The 14,829-nt window shown below is 33.6% G+C and overlaps 1 protein-coding gene across 1 annotated transcript in view; it reads left to right on the top strand.

The window, feature by feature from the left end:
• Positions 1–14,829, top strand: part of PIGK (phosphatidylinositol glycan anchor biosynthesis class K) — a 100,158-nt gene that overhangs the window by 33,211 nt on the left and 52,118 nt on the right. The window contains exons 6-9 of the mRNA XM_081086537.1: positions 1,389–1,485; positions 3,949–4,066; positions 5,182–5,292; positions 7,441–7,613. Of these exons, the coding sequence (XP_080942663.1) occupies positions 1,389–1,485; positions 3,949–4,066; positions 5,182–5,292; positions 7,441–7,613 (499 nt within the window). The remainder of the gene's footprint in view (positions 1–1,388; positions 1,486–3,948; positions 4,067–5,181; positions 5,293–7,440; positions 7,614–14,829) is intronic.

The following is a 14,829-nucleotide window of genomic DNA, read 5'->3' on the forward strand; positions in this document are numbered from 1 at the left end:
GCAAATGGGACGAAGTATAGTCTTGTAGCTTAGCTTTATTTGATACACCAAACTAGAGGTTTTACAGCAACTTTTTTTTCTGAGTTGATTGATATGGAAGAAATTCCAGTAATCTAAAATAGGATTTTGTAAACGATGGTCCATGAAAGGGCTCCCTGTTTTGAAAATCAAGTTTTAGTGGAACATAGTCGCATCCATTTGTTTTACATGTTTTCTGTGACTGCTTTTACACTACAATAGCAGAGTCCTGATGACCCACAAGCCTGTAACATTTACTGCCTGGCCCTTTACAGAAGGAGTTTGCTAACCCATGGAAGGAGATAGGAGGGTTGCTAATTATAATATGGTGATAAAACTGATAATAGCTAGTATTTACTGAGGCTTACTATACCTAAGGTAGTATTCTAAACCACTGTGTGTAGTTCATTTCATCCTCACAGCAACCGAAGGTGCTGATATTTAGAATTGCTATAGGGTTGTGTGGGTTGTGCACTTCACTTAAGTGTTTGGGTAGGGAGGTGAGTGGCAGCTAAAATTCAGTAAATGTTTACACTTACTAAGCTGTGTGCCCTGCCATAGAGTTGTCTAATGGGAAGGAGTAGTATTTTCCCCCGACAAAGGCATACCCACTAACCACTTCTGAGCTCACAGGACTGCATATATTCAGAGAGGCAGTAAAATAGAAAACTTTTTCTATTTTGCTGCCCAGTGGGAGGTGCCTTTATAAAATCTGTAGCTATGTAGGCATGCTAATGAAGGTCTTACTGACATATTTCTCACTTTACAGCTGAAGAAACTGAGGCATAGAAAGATTAAGTGATTTAAGAGAACAGTCATTAAGTGGATAAGCTGTTGTTAGAACCCAGACAGATTGAGTCTTTAATTCATTCTAAATGTCAGAATCCTCTGGTCAGCTCTCCAGGGTGGAATTTGGTACTTGTAAAAACATCACTTTTTAAGTGATAACTACACTTTCTAGTAGTAAAGCATTCCAAGTACGCACTGTGAATAGTGCTGGCGTACCATGGGACTTGCTAGTGTCTTCTACTTCTCGCTCACCACATGTGTTTGCTCAGTGTAGGAGAAATTTTCATCTCTGGAAACTCATTTCTCACCTAATAATGGAGCCAGTGAGAAAATGTAAATGTGCTTTTCTGTAATTGAATGATAGAAAAACTCTTAGAGATATTATATCTACTATTTTTATGTCTATCATTGTTCTCTTTGTAATTGGTATAAAATTAACTTTCACAGTATTTTTTACTTTAGAGTATGTAACAACAAATAATATTAAAGATTGCCATGAAAGAAAGAAATATTTATATCTGGATATATGTGGTTTGCATTTAAAAATGTGTCTGTTTGATCTTTTTGCCTCTTCCTATAAGGACATGGTGGCAATGGTTTCTTGAAATTTCAAGATTCTGAAGAAATTACCAACATAGAACTTGCAGATGCTTTTGAACAAATGTGGCAGAAAAGACGGTAATTAGCAAATAACTACTTTTCACAAGATAAATTGGTACCTAATTTTTCCATGGTTAGTAGATCTGTAGATCCTACTTTATGAGATTTTTAATTTAGTTGAATCATTTCTTTTAGATTTATGTTTGTTATTTCTAGTGAATGGAGTTATTTTTAGAAGAAAAAATTCAGAGTTATTGAAGAACATGGAAAAAAGTTAACCTTTCAAGATCACACCTCTTATTATTTAACCATCTTTTCGAGGAGCTAAGAGTCCCACTAACAACGTTCCCCATTATGTAGGGGGATTATGAACAGATATTCATTTTCCACCTTGTGCTTAATCTTACTTTTTGTACATTCTCTGGCCCTCCGTGTGATAACAATATATTACTATTTGGAAAAAAAATGTTGAAATTACCATTAGCATAAAATTTGTAACGACTCATTACGATGATATATTGTTATTAATCTAATGCTAAGCATCCCTTTAGTGGAAAGTTGTTATATGAACTTATTGAGTGAATTTAAAATAGAACAGTGTGGTGATGGCCAGAAGGAAGCGGGGAGCAGGACTGGATGGAGTGGGCAAAGGGAGGAAAATGGGGACATCTGTAATAGTGTCAACAATAAAAATAAAGTTAAAAAATAGCCATAGCACTGCTTTTAACTTGGTTACCTTCAAGAAACACCTATGGGTACCTTTTAAACATATGGCACAGAGGGGAATGTGATGCTTATTTTGCCTTGAAAGGGTTAAAAATATAGTAGAAGAGAATACACAACTACGCTACAAATTAAATATTATAAATATTGAATTATAAGCATAAGCAGAATATATGGAAGTATTGAGGAGGAAGATTTTGCTAGTTATTGGTTTTATCTTATTCATAGTTTACATTTATTGAATGCATAGTAGGTGCTGAGCATTGTGTGATTAAGTTTTAATAACAGCTCCATGAAGTAGCTACTTTTATTGTTCCTGCTTTTTATAAATGATTAAATTGAGCTAAACAGATTAAGTAACTTGCCATGCTTTACACAACTAGAAAGTGCCAGCACTAGGATCCATGCCCAGGTGATGCAATATTGTACTGCTTCACGTAACCTTAGAAGTTTCTGATCCTCAGGGGCCTCCACTGAGTTTGTCTCAGAAGAAATGTTATATTAATTGTACCTTCTATCACCTGCTTAGATATTGTGGTTCAAGATTACATACTTTTGCCTGGCCGGCTTGGCTCAATGGTTGAGCATCAACCTATGAATCAGGAGGTCACGGTTCGATTCCTGGTCAGGGCACATGCCCAGTTGTGGGCTCGGTTCCCAGTATAGGGTGTGCAGAAAGCAGCCAATCAGTGATTCTCTGTCATCATTGATGTTTCTATCTCTCTCTCCCTCTCCCTACCTTTCTGAAATCAATAAAAAAATTAAAAAAGAAAGATTACATACTTTCTTTTCTAGGTGCAATGTTAGCTATTTGCCTAGATCCAGTGTCTGCAATAAACCTCTGAGAAAACGTATCTGCTCCCTACTTTCACTTTCACCAGTGAGGCAGCTCATTCTAAAATATATAGCTTATTATGTTTATTCTTTCACTTAAAAAAAGCCTTTAGTGGCTTCTTCAAATGTATAGGATAGGATCCAGACTTTATATTGGATACTTTATTTACAGATTGACCTAACCTAACCTTTTTGAAATGAATTTCCCTCCATTTCCCCAAATTACTTTAAATCCTAGCTATAGAGTATTATTCTCCCATTTCCCCAAACATTTATACTTATTCACATGTATGTGCCTTAGCACAAGCGTTTTCTTTCTTTGCTGGACACAATAACACTCACTCGTCACTGCCCATGTCCGACATCACCTTTTCCTGACCTGCCTTTACAGTTCTCTCTGTTCCTTTCTCAGTGCTCTTACAGCACTTTGACTTTCCTAAGCAATATGAGGGCAGGGACTGTTGTATTTCCAGCTTAGTATCAGGCACATTGTAGGTTCTCAATAAATATTTGTATCACTTATCGTACAGTTTAGCATCTGTCTTCCAGTTAAATTTTTAAGCTCTTTGAGTATGGTGACTAAGTCATATTTTTGTGTGTGTGTGTATTTTTTTAAATTTCTATTTTTTTTCTGAATGTAGGTCAGTTTCTAGGGCAGCATGAGTACCAAGTATGTGTTTGTTGAATTAAGTCTTGAGTATTCATTAGAATTCTGAATTATGTGGCACAGATAAGGGAAGGGGAAAGAGTTGGGGCACAATAACCATTCCCCACTGAGGTGGTTTTTCTGGACAGGATTATACCTTTAATATTTCTAATATCAAATTTGTATTGGGAATTCTTCTGAAAAGTTTCAATTTTTAACTAATGAAATGACTAAGATATAATTTAAACATGTTATGCTATGGAAGTATTGTAAAAATATTAGTCAATGTATGATTAACAACATGATTCATGTCAAAGATATTACTACTTTTCTTTCAGCTACAATGAGCTACTGTTTATTATTGATACTTGTCAAGGAGCATCCATGTATGAGCGATTTTATTCTCCTAACATAATGGCTTTAGCTAGCAGCCAAGTGGGGGAAGATTCACTCTCGGTAGGTGATTTTTCCCATTTGTAAACTGCATTGTCTTTAGAATGTGTAGCTGTTTCTCAAATCACTTATATGCTTAATGAGTATATCTGCTACTTCTTATTCTTAGACTTTTTTAATACCTTAGAAGGAAACTTTGATTACATTTAAAACATTGGTTATAATTATGTTATTAGACATATATTTTTTGCTTGGCTTTTAAAACGTTTTGTTTTTTTTTAAAATTGAGGTATAATTGACATTGGTTGTAGGTATATAACATGATTTGATATCTTATATAATAAAAGCCTAATATGCTAAGTGTCCGGTCATCCGGTCATCCATTCAACCAATCAGAGTGTAATATGCTAATGACATGCTAAGGCTGCTCAACTGCTCGCTATGACATGTACTGACTACTAGGGGGCAGACAGTCTATGGTCGACCAGCTGCTATGATGTGCACTGACCACCAGGGAGCAGATGCTCCTACCAGTAGGTTAGCTTGCTGCTGGGGTCCGGCCAATTGGGACTGAGTGAGACAGGCTGGACATGCCCTGGAGCCCTCCCTCGGTCTCTCCCTGGCTGGCCAACCTCCCGCGTCCCTCCCCGGTCCCTATCGTGCACCAGTGGGGTCCCTCAGCCTGGCCTGTGTTTTCTCGCAATCTGGGACCCCTTGGGGGATGTCAGAGAGCTGGTTTCAGTCTGATCCTGCAGGCCAGGCCAAAGGACTGCACTGGTGCCCGAATTCGTGCACCGGGCTTCTAGTTTGTATATATTGTGAAATGATCACCACAATAAGTGTAAATAATATCTGTCACCATACAGAGTTATATAATCTTTTTTCATGTAATGGGAACTTTTAAGATCTCTTTTAGCAATGTTCAAATATGCAATACAGAATTATTAATGGAAGTTGCTGTGCTATAAATTACACACCCATGATTTATTTATTTTATGATTGGAGGTTTGTACCTTTTGACTTCCTTCAGCTATTTGGCCCACCACATATCTCCATGTCTTTGGCAACCACCAATCTGTTCTCTGTATCTATGAGCTTGTTTTATTTTTATTCCATATTATTTTATTCTTTTTCATGGCTGAATAATATGCTATTGTATATGTTTTGGTTTTTTGTAGCATCAACCAGATCCTGCAATTGGAGTTCACCTTATGGATAGATACACATTTTATGTCTTAGAATTTTTGGAAGAAATTAATCCAGCTAGCCAAACTAATATGAATGACCTTGTAAGTATTTGCTTGATTTGATTATAGCACATAGGTATGCTAATCTTAACATGATCAGTGAAGTCTATTATTCCGTGTACTACTAGGGTACTGTGCCATATGCTGAAGGCAGCCTTGTAAAACCACATCTTGAATCTCCCTTTGCAGTAGGATCTCTTTCTTTACTACAAGAAACGTATAGATTTAGCCTAGTTATCTTGCTCTTCCTTGAGATACTTTTCTATTTTCACTCATTTGCTCTGCTCTTTTTCCTCCCAGAAATGTACTTTTTTATATTCACATATTGAAATTCTGCCTATTTTTCAGGAGTAAAATCAGATCCTGCCTCCTTCAGGAAGTCTTCCCAAATTCTTCCTTGTTGGAATTTGCATAAAAAAAATAAAGCTTTTCAGAGCTTTATTTCTCTTTTGTATCATTTACCATAGTCTATTTTTTTTTGAACTTACAGAGTGTGAGTGTCTTTCTCACTTAATGGGAAGTTCTTGGAGAAGAGGGACCTTTTCTTACGTATTTTTGTGCACCTACAACTTTTAATACAGTGTACTGACATGGCTTGTTGAATTTAGCTCACTTTTTCCACTGATTTTTCTGTACTGGTTGTATCTTTTTAAATAAATCTATTTAGAGGTTGCTGTTGAAAATAGGTGTAACTGCCCTAGCTGGTTTGGCTCAGTGGATAGAGCATCGGCCTGCAGACAGAAGGGTCCCAGGTTTGATTGTGGTCAAGGGCACATGCTAGGGTTGTGGCCTTGATCCTCAGTAGGGGGCGTGCAGGAGGCAGCGTATCAATGATTTCCTCTCATCATTGATGTTTCTCTCTCTCTCTCTCTCCCTTTCCCTTCCCCTCTGAAATCAATTAAAAAGAAATAAAGAAAGTAGGCATAATAAAAGCTTGAAACAATTCTAGATTGGATAATACTGTGCATCAATGACATTCACTCTTTTTCCCCCCATTAATTTACATCTTGTTCATGCATTCACATATTTCTTGAGTTATTGCTAAGTGCCAGGCACTGGCTCTACCCTAGTGAAAGAGGCAGGCACTGTCCTTACCTTCATGTAGCTTCAGAATGAAGGGGCTGCTGGGTAAACCTTGAGGACAGGACCATGTCTTACCAATTTTTGTTTCTTCTGTGAAGGTAACGGTAGGAAGTGTATGTAATAGGTACTTTATATGCTTTGCTGAGTGATTGAATATGTGTCTGTCCTTGGTAATTTATTGATGTGGGTTATCAGGAGTAAGATTAACTTAAAAATTACTGTGAGATCTGTGTAGCAATGAAGTTGTGTTTTTAGACAATAGTTTTTGGAGCACTGGTGTCTGCACATGCCATGGATTTGTTCTCATCATGCATAAACTATGAAAGTTACTTGATTTATGGAATCGTTTCCATAGATTCATAGCAGGAGAGCAAGGGGGATATCTAGTGGGGAGGCTATGCTTGAACTCCCTGTGATCCAGAGCACTTCTACTTCATTTTTTTTTACATATTGGGCTATCATATTATTTTTTAAAATATGTATATTTTTATTGATTTCAGAGAGGAAGGGAGAGGGAGACAGAAGTATCAGTGATGAGAGAGAATCACTGATCAACTGCCTCCTGCGTGCCCCCCACTGGGGACAGAGTCAGCAACCTAGGCATGTGCCCTTGACTGGAATCGAATCTGGGACCCTTCAGTCTGCGGCTCTATCCACTGAGCCAAACCACCTAGGGCAACCGTGTAATTTTTAATTTGAATTTAAAGTTTGAATGAAGGGTCACAATTACAAAACGTTTAAAGAAACCACTCAGGCAGAGCAACCTCCTAAGATAGATATAGATGTAGAAAAAACCAGTTCTCTTGTCATAGTGTTGCATTTGCATTCTCATAGATTTAAGGGTTCAAAATATACTTTGTAGCATATGATTCAAAAACTCGAATGTTTTTTACTCTACCCTGGCAGTTTCCCTTGTTATCACCTGTTCTTATGTCTTTATAACTTTCTTAGAATGTCAAGCACTACTATAACAATGAAACCTTTATCTTTAGAAACGTATCTTCTTTAGGTTGGGAGAACTTTAAAAACACAATGCAGTCTACTATATTGTGTTATGGCTTAATAAAAGTTGTATGTGTATTTATTATTCTTACATATTTTTTTCAGTTTCAGGTATGCCCGAAAAGTCTATGTGTGTCTACTCCTGGACATCGCACTGATCTTTTTCAGAGGGATCCTAAAAATGTCCTGATAACCGATTTCTTTGGAAGTGTACGGAAAGTGGAAATTACAACAGAGACTATTAGTTTGCAACCAGATTTAGGAATCCTGGAAAGCAGGTATTCATCTTAATTATTATTCAAATAGAATATCCTAGTTTAACAATTTTTAAATTTTTATGTAACAAGAGTAAGCGATGAAAGTTGGTGTTTGTAAATAAAATTACACACTTCTACCCAATCTTCACTTTATGTAGGCCCTATGCATTTCAGATTTATGGGCAAAAGCTATAAATATCAGTGAGAAGCTATGATCATGATTAGGATTATGTCATAACTCCAAAATATAATGTTTGTAGTAAGATGATTTGAGATTTGCTAAAAAAAAAAAAAAGACTAAAATGTTTCCTGTAACTGGCTGTTTCACAGCCATACTTTTCTGTTGTTGGAGGTGTATATAATGGCTCAGAAGACCTTCACGAAAGGTCAGGTATGTGAACATTTCAAAAGATTAATCTCTAATGAATGTGTTTGCTGTCACCAATTGAAGTAGAAGGTATTAAGTGATGTAACATTGAATAGGGAAGTTGGCAGCTGGGCCTTTCGTGTGTAATACGGGCCCTAGGAATCTGGCAGATGCAAGGCAGATAAACATAAAAAGGGAAGTGAGTGCCAAAGAATACAGGTGCCAAATACATACTTCAAACCATAACACAGTGCTTGTTCAGAATTTCTTCCGGCTCCAGCAATCTGATTAGTTCTCTGACTGCCATCTGTTTTGGCTTCTAGAGCCTGAATGGTTTGTGAGCCTGGTTCAGTTATATCTCTGGCTTTTCTCTAGTGCTGTATTCTGTTAATCTGGAACATTTTCTCTGGGGCTGTTATAAATTTGAAGTGACCCTCCATCAACAGGTGCCACTGTTTAGGATTTGTTTTGGAGGCTTTTGGTAAAGGAATGGAAGAGAGAGGCATAAGCCAGGTACTTCCTTCTTGGGGAGTGGATTGTGTTTGAGTAAGCAGTGAGTGTGCATTCATGTGTGTGTGTGTGGGGCGGGGGAGGGGGGGGGAGGGAAATTAGTTGTTTTTGGATATGTGAATTTTATAAATATAATTTATTTTTTTTCTCTAAACATTTTTAAAGGCAAAATATTTTGTTAGGATTAAATAGTTAATATCCACTTTCTTGAAATATATACTTTACTAGGTATTGACCTTTAATTGATATTATTATTAATTATTTTCTATTCTGGAAATTCAAGGCCTTGGATTTTTTTCTTTTCAGTTTTCTTAAGACAACAGATCATATCACTTTTATTTACTGTTTAATACTTTCAAATTACCTTGTAAAATAGTTGAACTGTATCTTAATACCTAGCAACTAAACTTGGAATTGAGTTACTATATGTCTTTTACCAAATTCATTTTATTTCCCTTGAACTTAAGTCTATAAGATGTGATATATCTTCTCTTAACCATATGAACACTGCATTAATTTCCTTTATAGTCAAGGACTATCTTTATACTCCTTCTGTACTTATTTTCTGTCCTCTTCACCTCACAAAATATTTAATATGTAATAATTATACAATAAAAAATGATTTCAGTGGAATTCTACTGTTTCATTATATATTATGGAAGAATGGAATTTTGTCTCATAAATTATCCCCATGTACTGTGATGGATGCAAAAATACTTGATGCTGAAGACTATCTTAATTCATCTTTAATTGAGAAAATAATTTTAAATATTAAAGCCAGACACCAGGCACCGTTGAATTAGAGCACCCTCTAGTGTTTATTTTTTAAAAAAAAACTTATCTAGAATATTGCTTACAGATGGTTTCATGATCACTGGTATAGACTATCCAATTAATTTAGAAAAATTAAGTTCCCAAAATGCTTCAGGAATTTCTACATGGATGTTACAAATATCTTGTATGTAGTTATATTTACATGTAAAAGTGAATGATAGCCGGTGCTTTGAGAAAAGTATACTAATGAGAGATCAGATATTGTGAAAACTATTTTATTAAGGAAATTATGGGCTAGAATGTGTATGTATTTTTTTCAGATCTTAAATTAAAAATCTTAACACAGTAGCTGCTATTAAAATTGTCAGTTATACTTTAAAATATTACTTTATACATTTATTAGGGAAACAACAGAACTGATTTGTTCAGACTTAGACTGTCTATATTTCATATTTGTGTACTAGAGTACACTGTACTAAAACCTAATATGGTGAATAACTTACTACATAAAATTGACCAAAATAGCTATGTGAAATAATTGTTTTTATATGTCTTCTGAAAATTAGATATTAAGTAAGATACAGTCGTATAGTTAGTAACAACACTTTATTTTGCATATGTCTTACTAATTGTGTTATTAATTTATTTGCAAGAACAAATGAGGTAAAGTATGGACTGATTATAATAATTCTGACTTATGTAATTTGATTCTAACTTCTTCATCTGAATATACATAGGTTGATTTTTGACAAGTATGCAGACAAATAAGCAGTCTACCCTCCTGAAAGATTGGGCTTTCTAGAATTTAGTCATAAGTCCATGTCAGAATTACTCAGATTACCAGTTTTGTGTCCTTACTATATTGGGAAAATAACCTCCATCCTATTGCTGTAAAAATATAGGCACATTTTAATGTTACAAAATGTGGAAGTCTAAATTCTTTAGGCATTGCCCAAGAAAAAAACAGAATACATTTTTTTCTAGATGAGTAAAATGAGGGTGAGAAAGGTTAAGATACCATCTAATAAATGGTATAGCCAAGATACGAATGCTTTATATTTCTAAAAATATATCTATTTTGTATTATTCTTTTATAATTTGCCCTGAGTTACTTGGCTTGTTTTCTTTTAAAAGAAAGTAAAATATAAATGTAGCTCAACAAAGTATCACAAAGTAACTACTCAAGTCACCACCTGAAAAAAAGTAGAACAGTGACGGTATACTGGAAGCTGCCCCATTCCTTGTGTCCTTTCCCCATCTCATCTCTACCCTTTTATCTCCCCCAAAGTTAACCACTATTCTGACTTTTATGGAATTCACTGTCGTGCTCTTCATTTTAGTTATATCACCTAAACAATTATGTTTTGGTTCTTTTGCCAATATTATGTTTTTGGAATTCACTTATGTTGTTGTGTGAAACTGTAGTTTGTTCAGTTTTTAAAAATTGAAGTATAATTTACTTACAAAAGTCACCTTTTTTAGTATACAGTTCTGAGTTTTGACAAATGCTCACACTTAATCACCACGACAATCCATCACCTCAAGAAATTTCCTTATGGCTATTTTTATCCAATCCTCCCACTATATCCCTGGAAACCACTGGTTTTTCCTGTCCCCGTGGTTTTGATTTTCCCAGAGTGGAATATAGTTAGAATCATACATTCTGTAAGCTTTAGAATCTGGCTTCTTTTACAGGCATAATGCAGTTTGGATCCATACCTGTTGGTCAGTAGTTAGTTCCTTTTTATTGCTGGGCAATACATGTGATACAGTTTATCCATTCACCAATGAAAGGATATTTGTTTTTGCCCCCTTCAGTTTTAGGCAATTATGAATAAAGCCACTTTAAACATGTTTTCATTTCACTTGAATTAAATATCTAAGAGTGGGTTTACTGGATCATGTGGAAGTGCAAGTTTAACTTTATAAGAAACTTCCAAACTATTTTTATAGTCATTGTACCATTTTGCATTTCTACAAATAGTTGTTTCACATCCTTAATTACACTTAATATTGTCTTTTTAATTTTAGTTAGTCTAGTTATAGATATGTAGTAATATATCATTTTGATTTTAATTTGTAAATCCCTGATGACAGGACATTGAGCACCATTTCATGTGCAATTTGTCATTCATACATATTTAATGAAGTGTCTATTAAAGTGTTATGCTTATTTAAAAATTAGGTTTTTTTTACTAAATTATAAGAAATCTTTAAATATTTTGGATATAAATTCTTTGTCAGATATATTTTTGCAGATATTTTTTCTTAGTATTTTGGCTTGCCTTTTATTTTTTTAATGTCTTTAGAAGAGTAGAGTTAATGTTAATGTCATTCATTTATGAATTTTTTCTTTATGCTTAATGACCTTTGTGCAAGCATTTTAACCTTAACTCAAGGTCACAAGGACTGTCTTTTATTTTCTTATAGAAGTTTTGTAGTTTTAGCTTTTATGTTTAGGTCTTTGATTTACTTTGAATTAATTTTTGAGCATATTGTTAGGTAGGACTTGAGGCTCATTTTTCTTCCATATGCATATCTAGTTATTCTAGCACCATAAAAAAGTTTGAATTCCTTACTAAGATGTGTTGACACCTTTGTAAAAAAAAAAAAAAATCACATGACCATATATGTGCGGGTCTATTTCTGGACTTTACAGTTGCATTGATCTATAGGTCTGCTTACATCACTCTTATACTGTCTTGATTATTTTAGCTTTATAGTAAGTTTTGAAATCAGGATGTGTTAACTCCTAAAGCAGTTTTTATTTTTCAAGGTTCTTTTGACTATTCTAGGTACTTTGTGTTTCCAAATAAATTTTAGAAACAGCTTGTCAATTTCTAAAAAAAAAATAAAAGCCCCTGGATTTTGATGGGATTGGATTGATTCTGTATATTGATTTGAGGAGTGTGGACACCTTCATAATATTGAGTCCTCTGATTCGTGGACATATCTCTCCGTTTATTTAGATCTGTAATTTTTCTTTGTGTTGTTTTATGGTTTTCAGTGTAGATGTCTTTCACAATTTTCATTAAATTTATTTCCAAGAATTTTTATTTTTGATGCTATTTTAAGTGATATCTTCAAAATTTATTTTCTATTTGTTGCTCAAATATAGAACAATTAATTTTCATATTGACTGCATTCTTGGACCTTATTGATTCTGTTGTTGATCAACTCAATCCCAATGAAAATCCCAGCAGGCTTTTTTTGTAGAGATAACAAAATTTATATGAAGTTGTAAAGGACCTACAGTATTTAATGTATCATTAAACATGAATTCTAGTCATTATTTATAATGTTTACTAGGAAATGAAATAAAAATTTAAAAGTACATCATCAGTAGAAACATCTGTTTTGGAGTTGGGTAAAGTAGATTGTGAGAAATATGAAAGTTTGTGAATAAACTAATCACTAAAAATTGCTTATAGTAAATTGATATGATTATGAAACTTTATGAACCAAAGATTCACCAAAATGGCTCAGACAATAGTTAATAGGATTTCTCCCCTACTATTGTACATACTACTTTATTTTTCAAAGTGATGAATTTACTCATAAGTATAATTCTGTATTATGGGCCTTTTATTTTATATTGTTATTTATAAATGTTAGTCACTTCAGTTCGTCAGTTATTCAAGACTTCATTAAAGTAGACTTTCAAAGCATAAATTAGGTTGTGATTATTTGATTCATTAAAAACCAAAATGATAATATATTATCCATTTTCTCATTTTACATACACATAAAGTTCTTATTGTTATAATTTCAAAATAATGTGTTGATCATTTCATGGGAAGATTTTTTTAAAGCAATTTATTTCACTATCTATAATTAACAAAACATCTGTTGAGTTGGTTTATGACTTTTAAGAATAAGTGTATGTAAATAGTATAGAAGAACATAGTACTATGCCCCTTTGAATAAGTAAACCTCTCTTAATGTAAATTAGTAAATATGTTTCCTAGGGATAGTAATTTCCAATGAGTGTTTATTAATATTTAAATTGTATCAAAGCAAAGTTCATTTTAATTTAAACACTAAACATACAGAACCTGAAATTTTTGAACTATGAAAAATCTCAAAATGACATAGTATTTATTTATAAAATAAAACATTAGAACTTAACCCATTGGGATATTTGGGGAATAAAGGTCTGAATTATATGGAAAAGTAGACTATGGAACCTTTAAGGTTTGATTTTATGTTCGGTGACTCTCTTGGTCTACTTACTAATTACAATATTATTGCTCTATTCCACTGAATTAAGATTTAATATCCTAAATGAATTAAATCAACTTCATGCCTATTAAATGCCATTCTAGAGGATATTAATTACAGCATAATAATCAAAGTCAGGGTCATTGGAATCAACCTGAATTCAGAGCCTTGGACTTTTACTAGCTGTGTAATCTTGAGCAAACTACTTGACTTCTTTGATTCTCAGTCTTCTCATCTTTAAAATGTGAATAATAACTCCATTTCAGGAGAATTAATTTTCATTTTGTTTTATAGCTCTAAATTATGTGCCTCAAATATAGTAACATGCTCAGTGAGCAACGTTATCTAGAGAACATATTACATGTACTGATGAAAATTATTGCTAGAATCCTATTTTTAATATATTTTTGGCTATTTGCAAAAATTATTCTTTTATTAATCAAGTATTAGCATGTAGTTATTTCATATCTGCAAGTTTCTCATTTGGAATACTATGAAGAATTGGGAAGTTGTGTTTTACCAGAAGGTGGCAGTAGCATTACATATTTGTATATATGGAGCAATCACTTTTTTAATGAGGAAGGTTAAAGGTAGAATGTACCACCAACTAAATCATGATATTTGTTTCTTCACACCACTGACAGAGAAGAAAATGACTTTTGATACTGAATATTCAGTTTTAAAAAGATAGTAAAAATATCTTTCTATATGTAATTTGTTTTGCTTTAATAAGCCTAGTAATATGGAACTTTGGTTATAAAATAGGTAAATCTATTGGATTTTAAAAATTGACTTTCTTCTGGCATATTTTTAGAAATAGTTCGCATAATAAATTGAAGGTTCAAAAAAATCTTATGTTTATGTGAAGATTATTAGTGATTACTTAGTAATAAAGATAAAGTAGTTATATATAATTTATCAGTGGGGAGATCTCAATTGAAGTTTTAAAAAATTGATTTACATATAACACTTTAGGATTGTAGCTGGTGGGGAAACAAGGGACAGAAGATATTTACATTATAATATAAATCTGTAATCCGATTCCGAAATTGCCATTTTGTTGAAATCATGGTATGCTTTCTTACCTGATTTTCAAGTATTCTGTAGGTGAGGCACTGCCAAATTGTCCCTCCCAGTGCTAGAGGGAACCTTTAAGGCAATTTGATAAAGTAGAGAGATATGGGAGTGAATGGACTTGTGTTCAAATGTAGTTTAGTTTCTTACTTTATCTTTTCAGGTATATTAATTAATCTCAGATATTTTACCTAGAAAAGGGTGATCGACTCTCTACCTTCAGAGTTATTGTGAGGATTTGGGTAATGTATATAAAATGAGCATACTTTGTTAATGCCATGTAAAAATCAT

The sequence above is a fragment of the Myotis nattereri genome, assembly GCF_964212035.1.
Source record: "Myotis nattereri genome assembly, chromosome: 3".
Classification (NCBI taxonomy): Eukaryota; Metazoa; Chordata; class Mammalia; order Chiroptera; family Vespertilionidae; genus Myotis; species Myotis nattereri.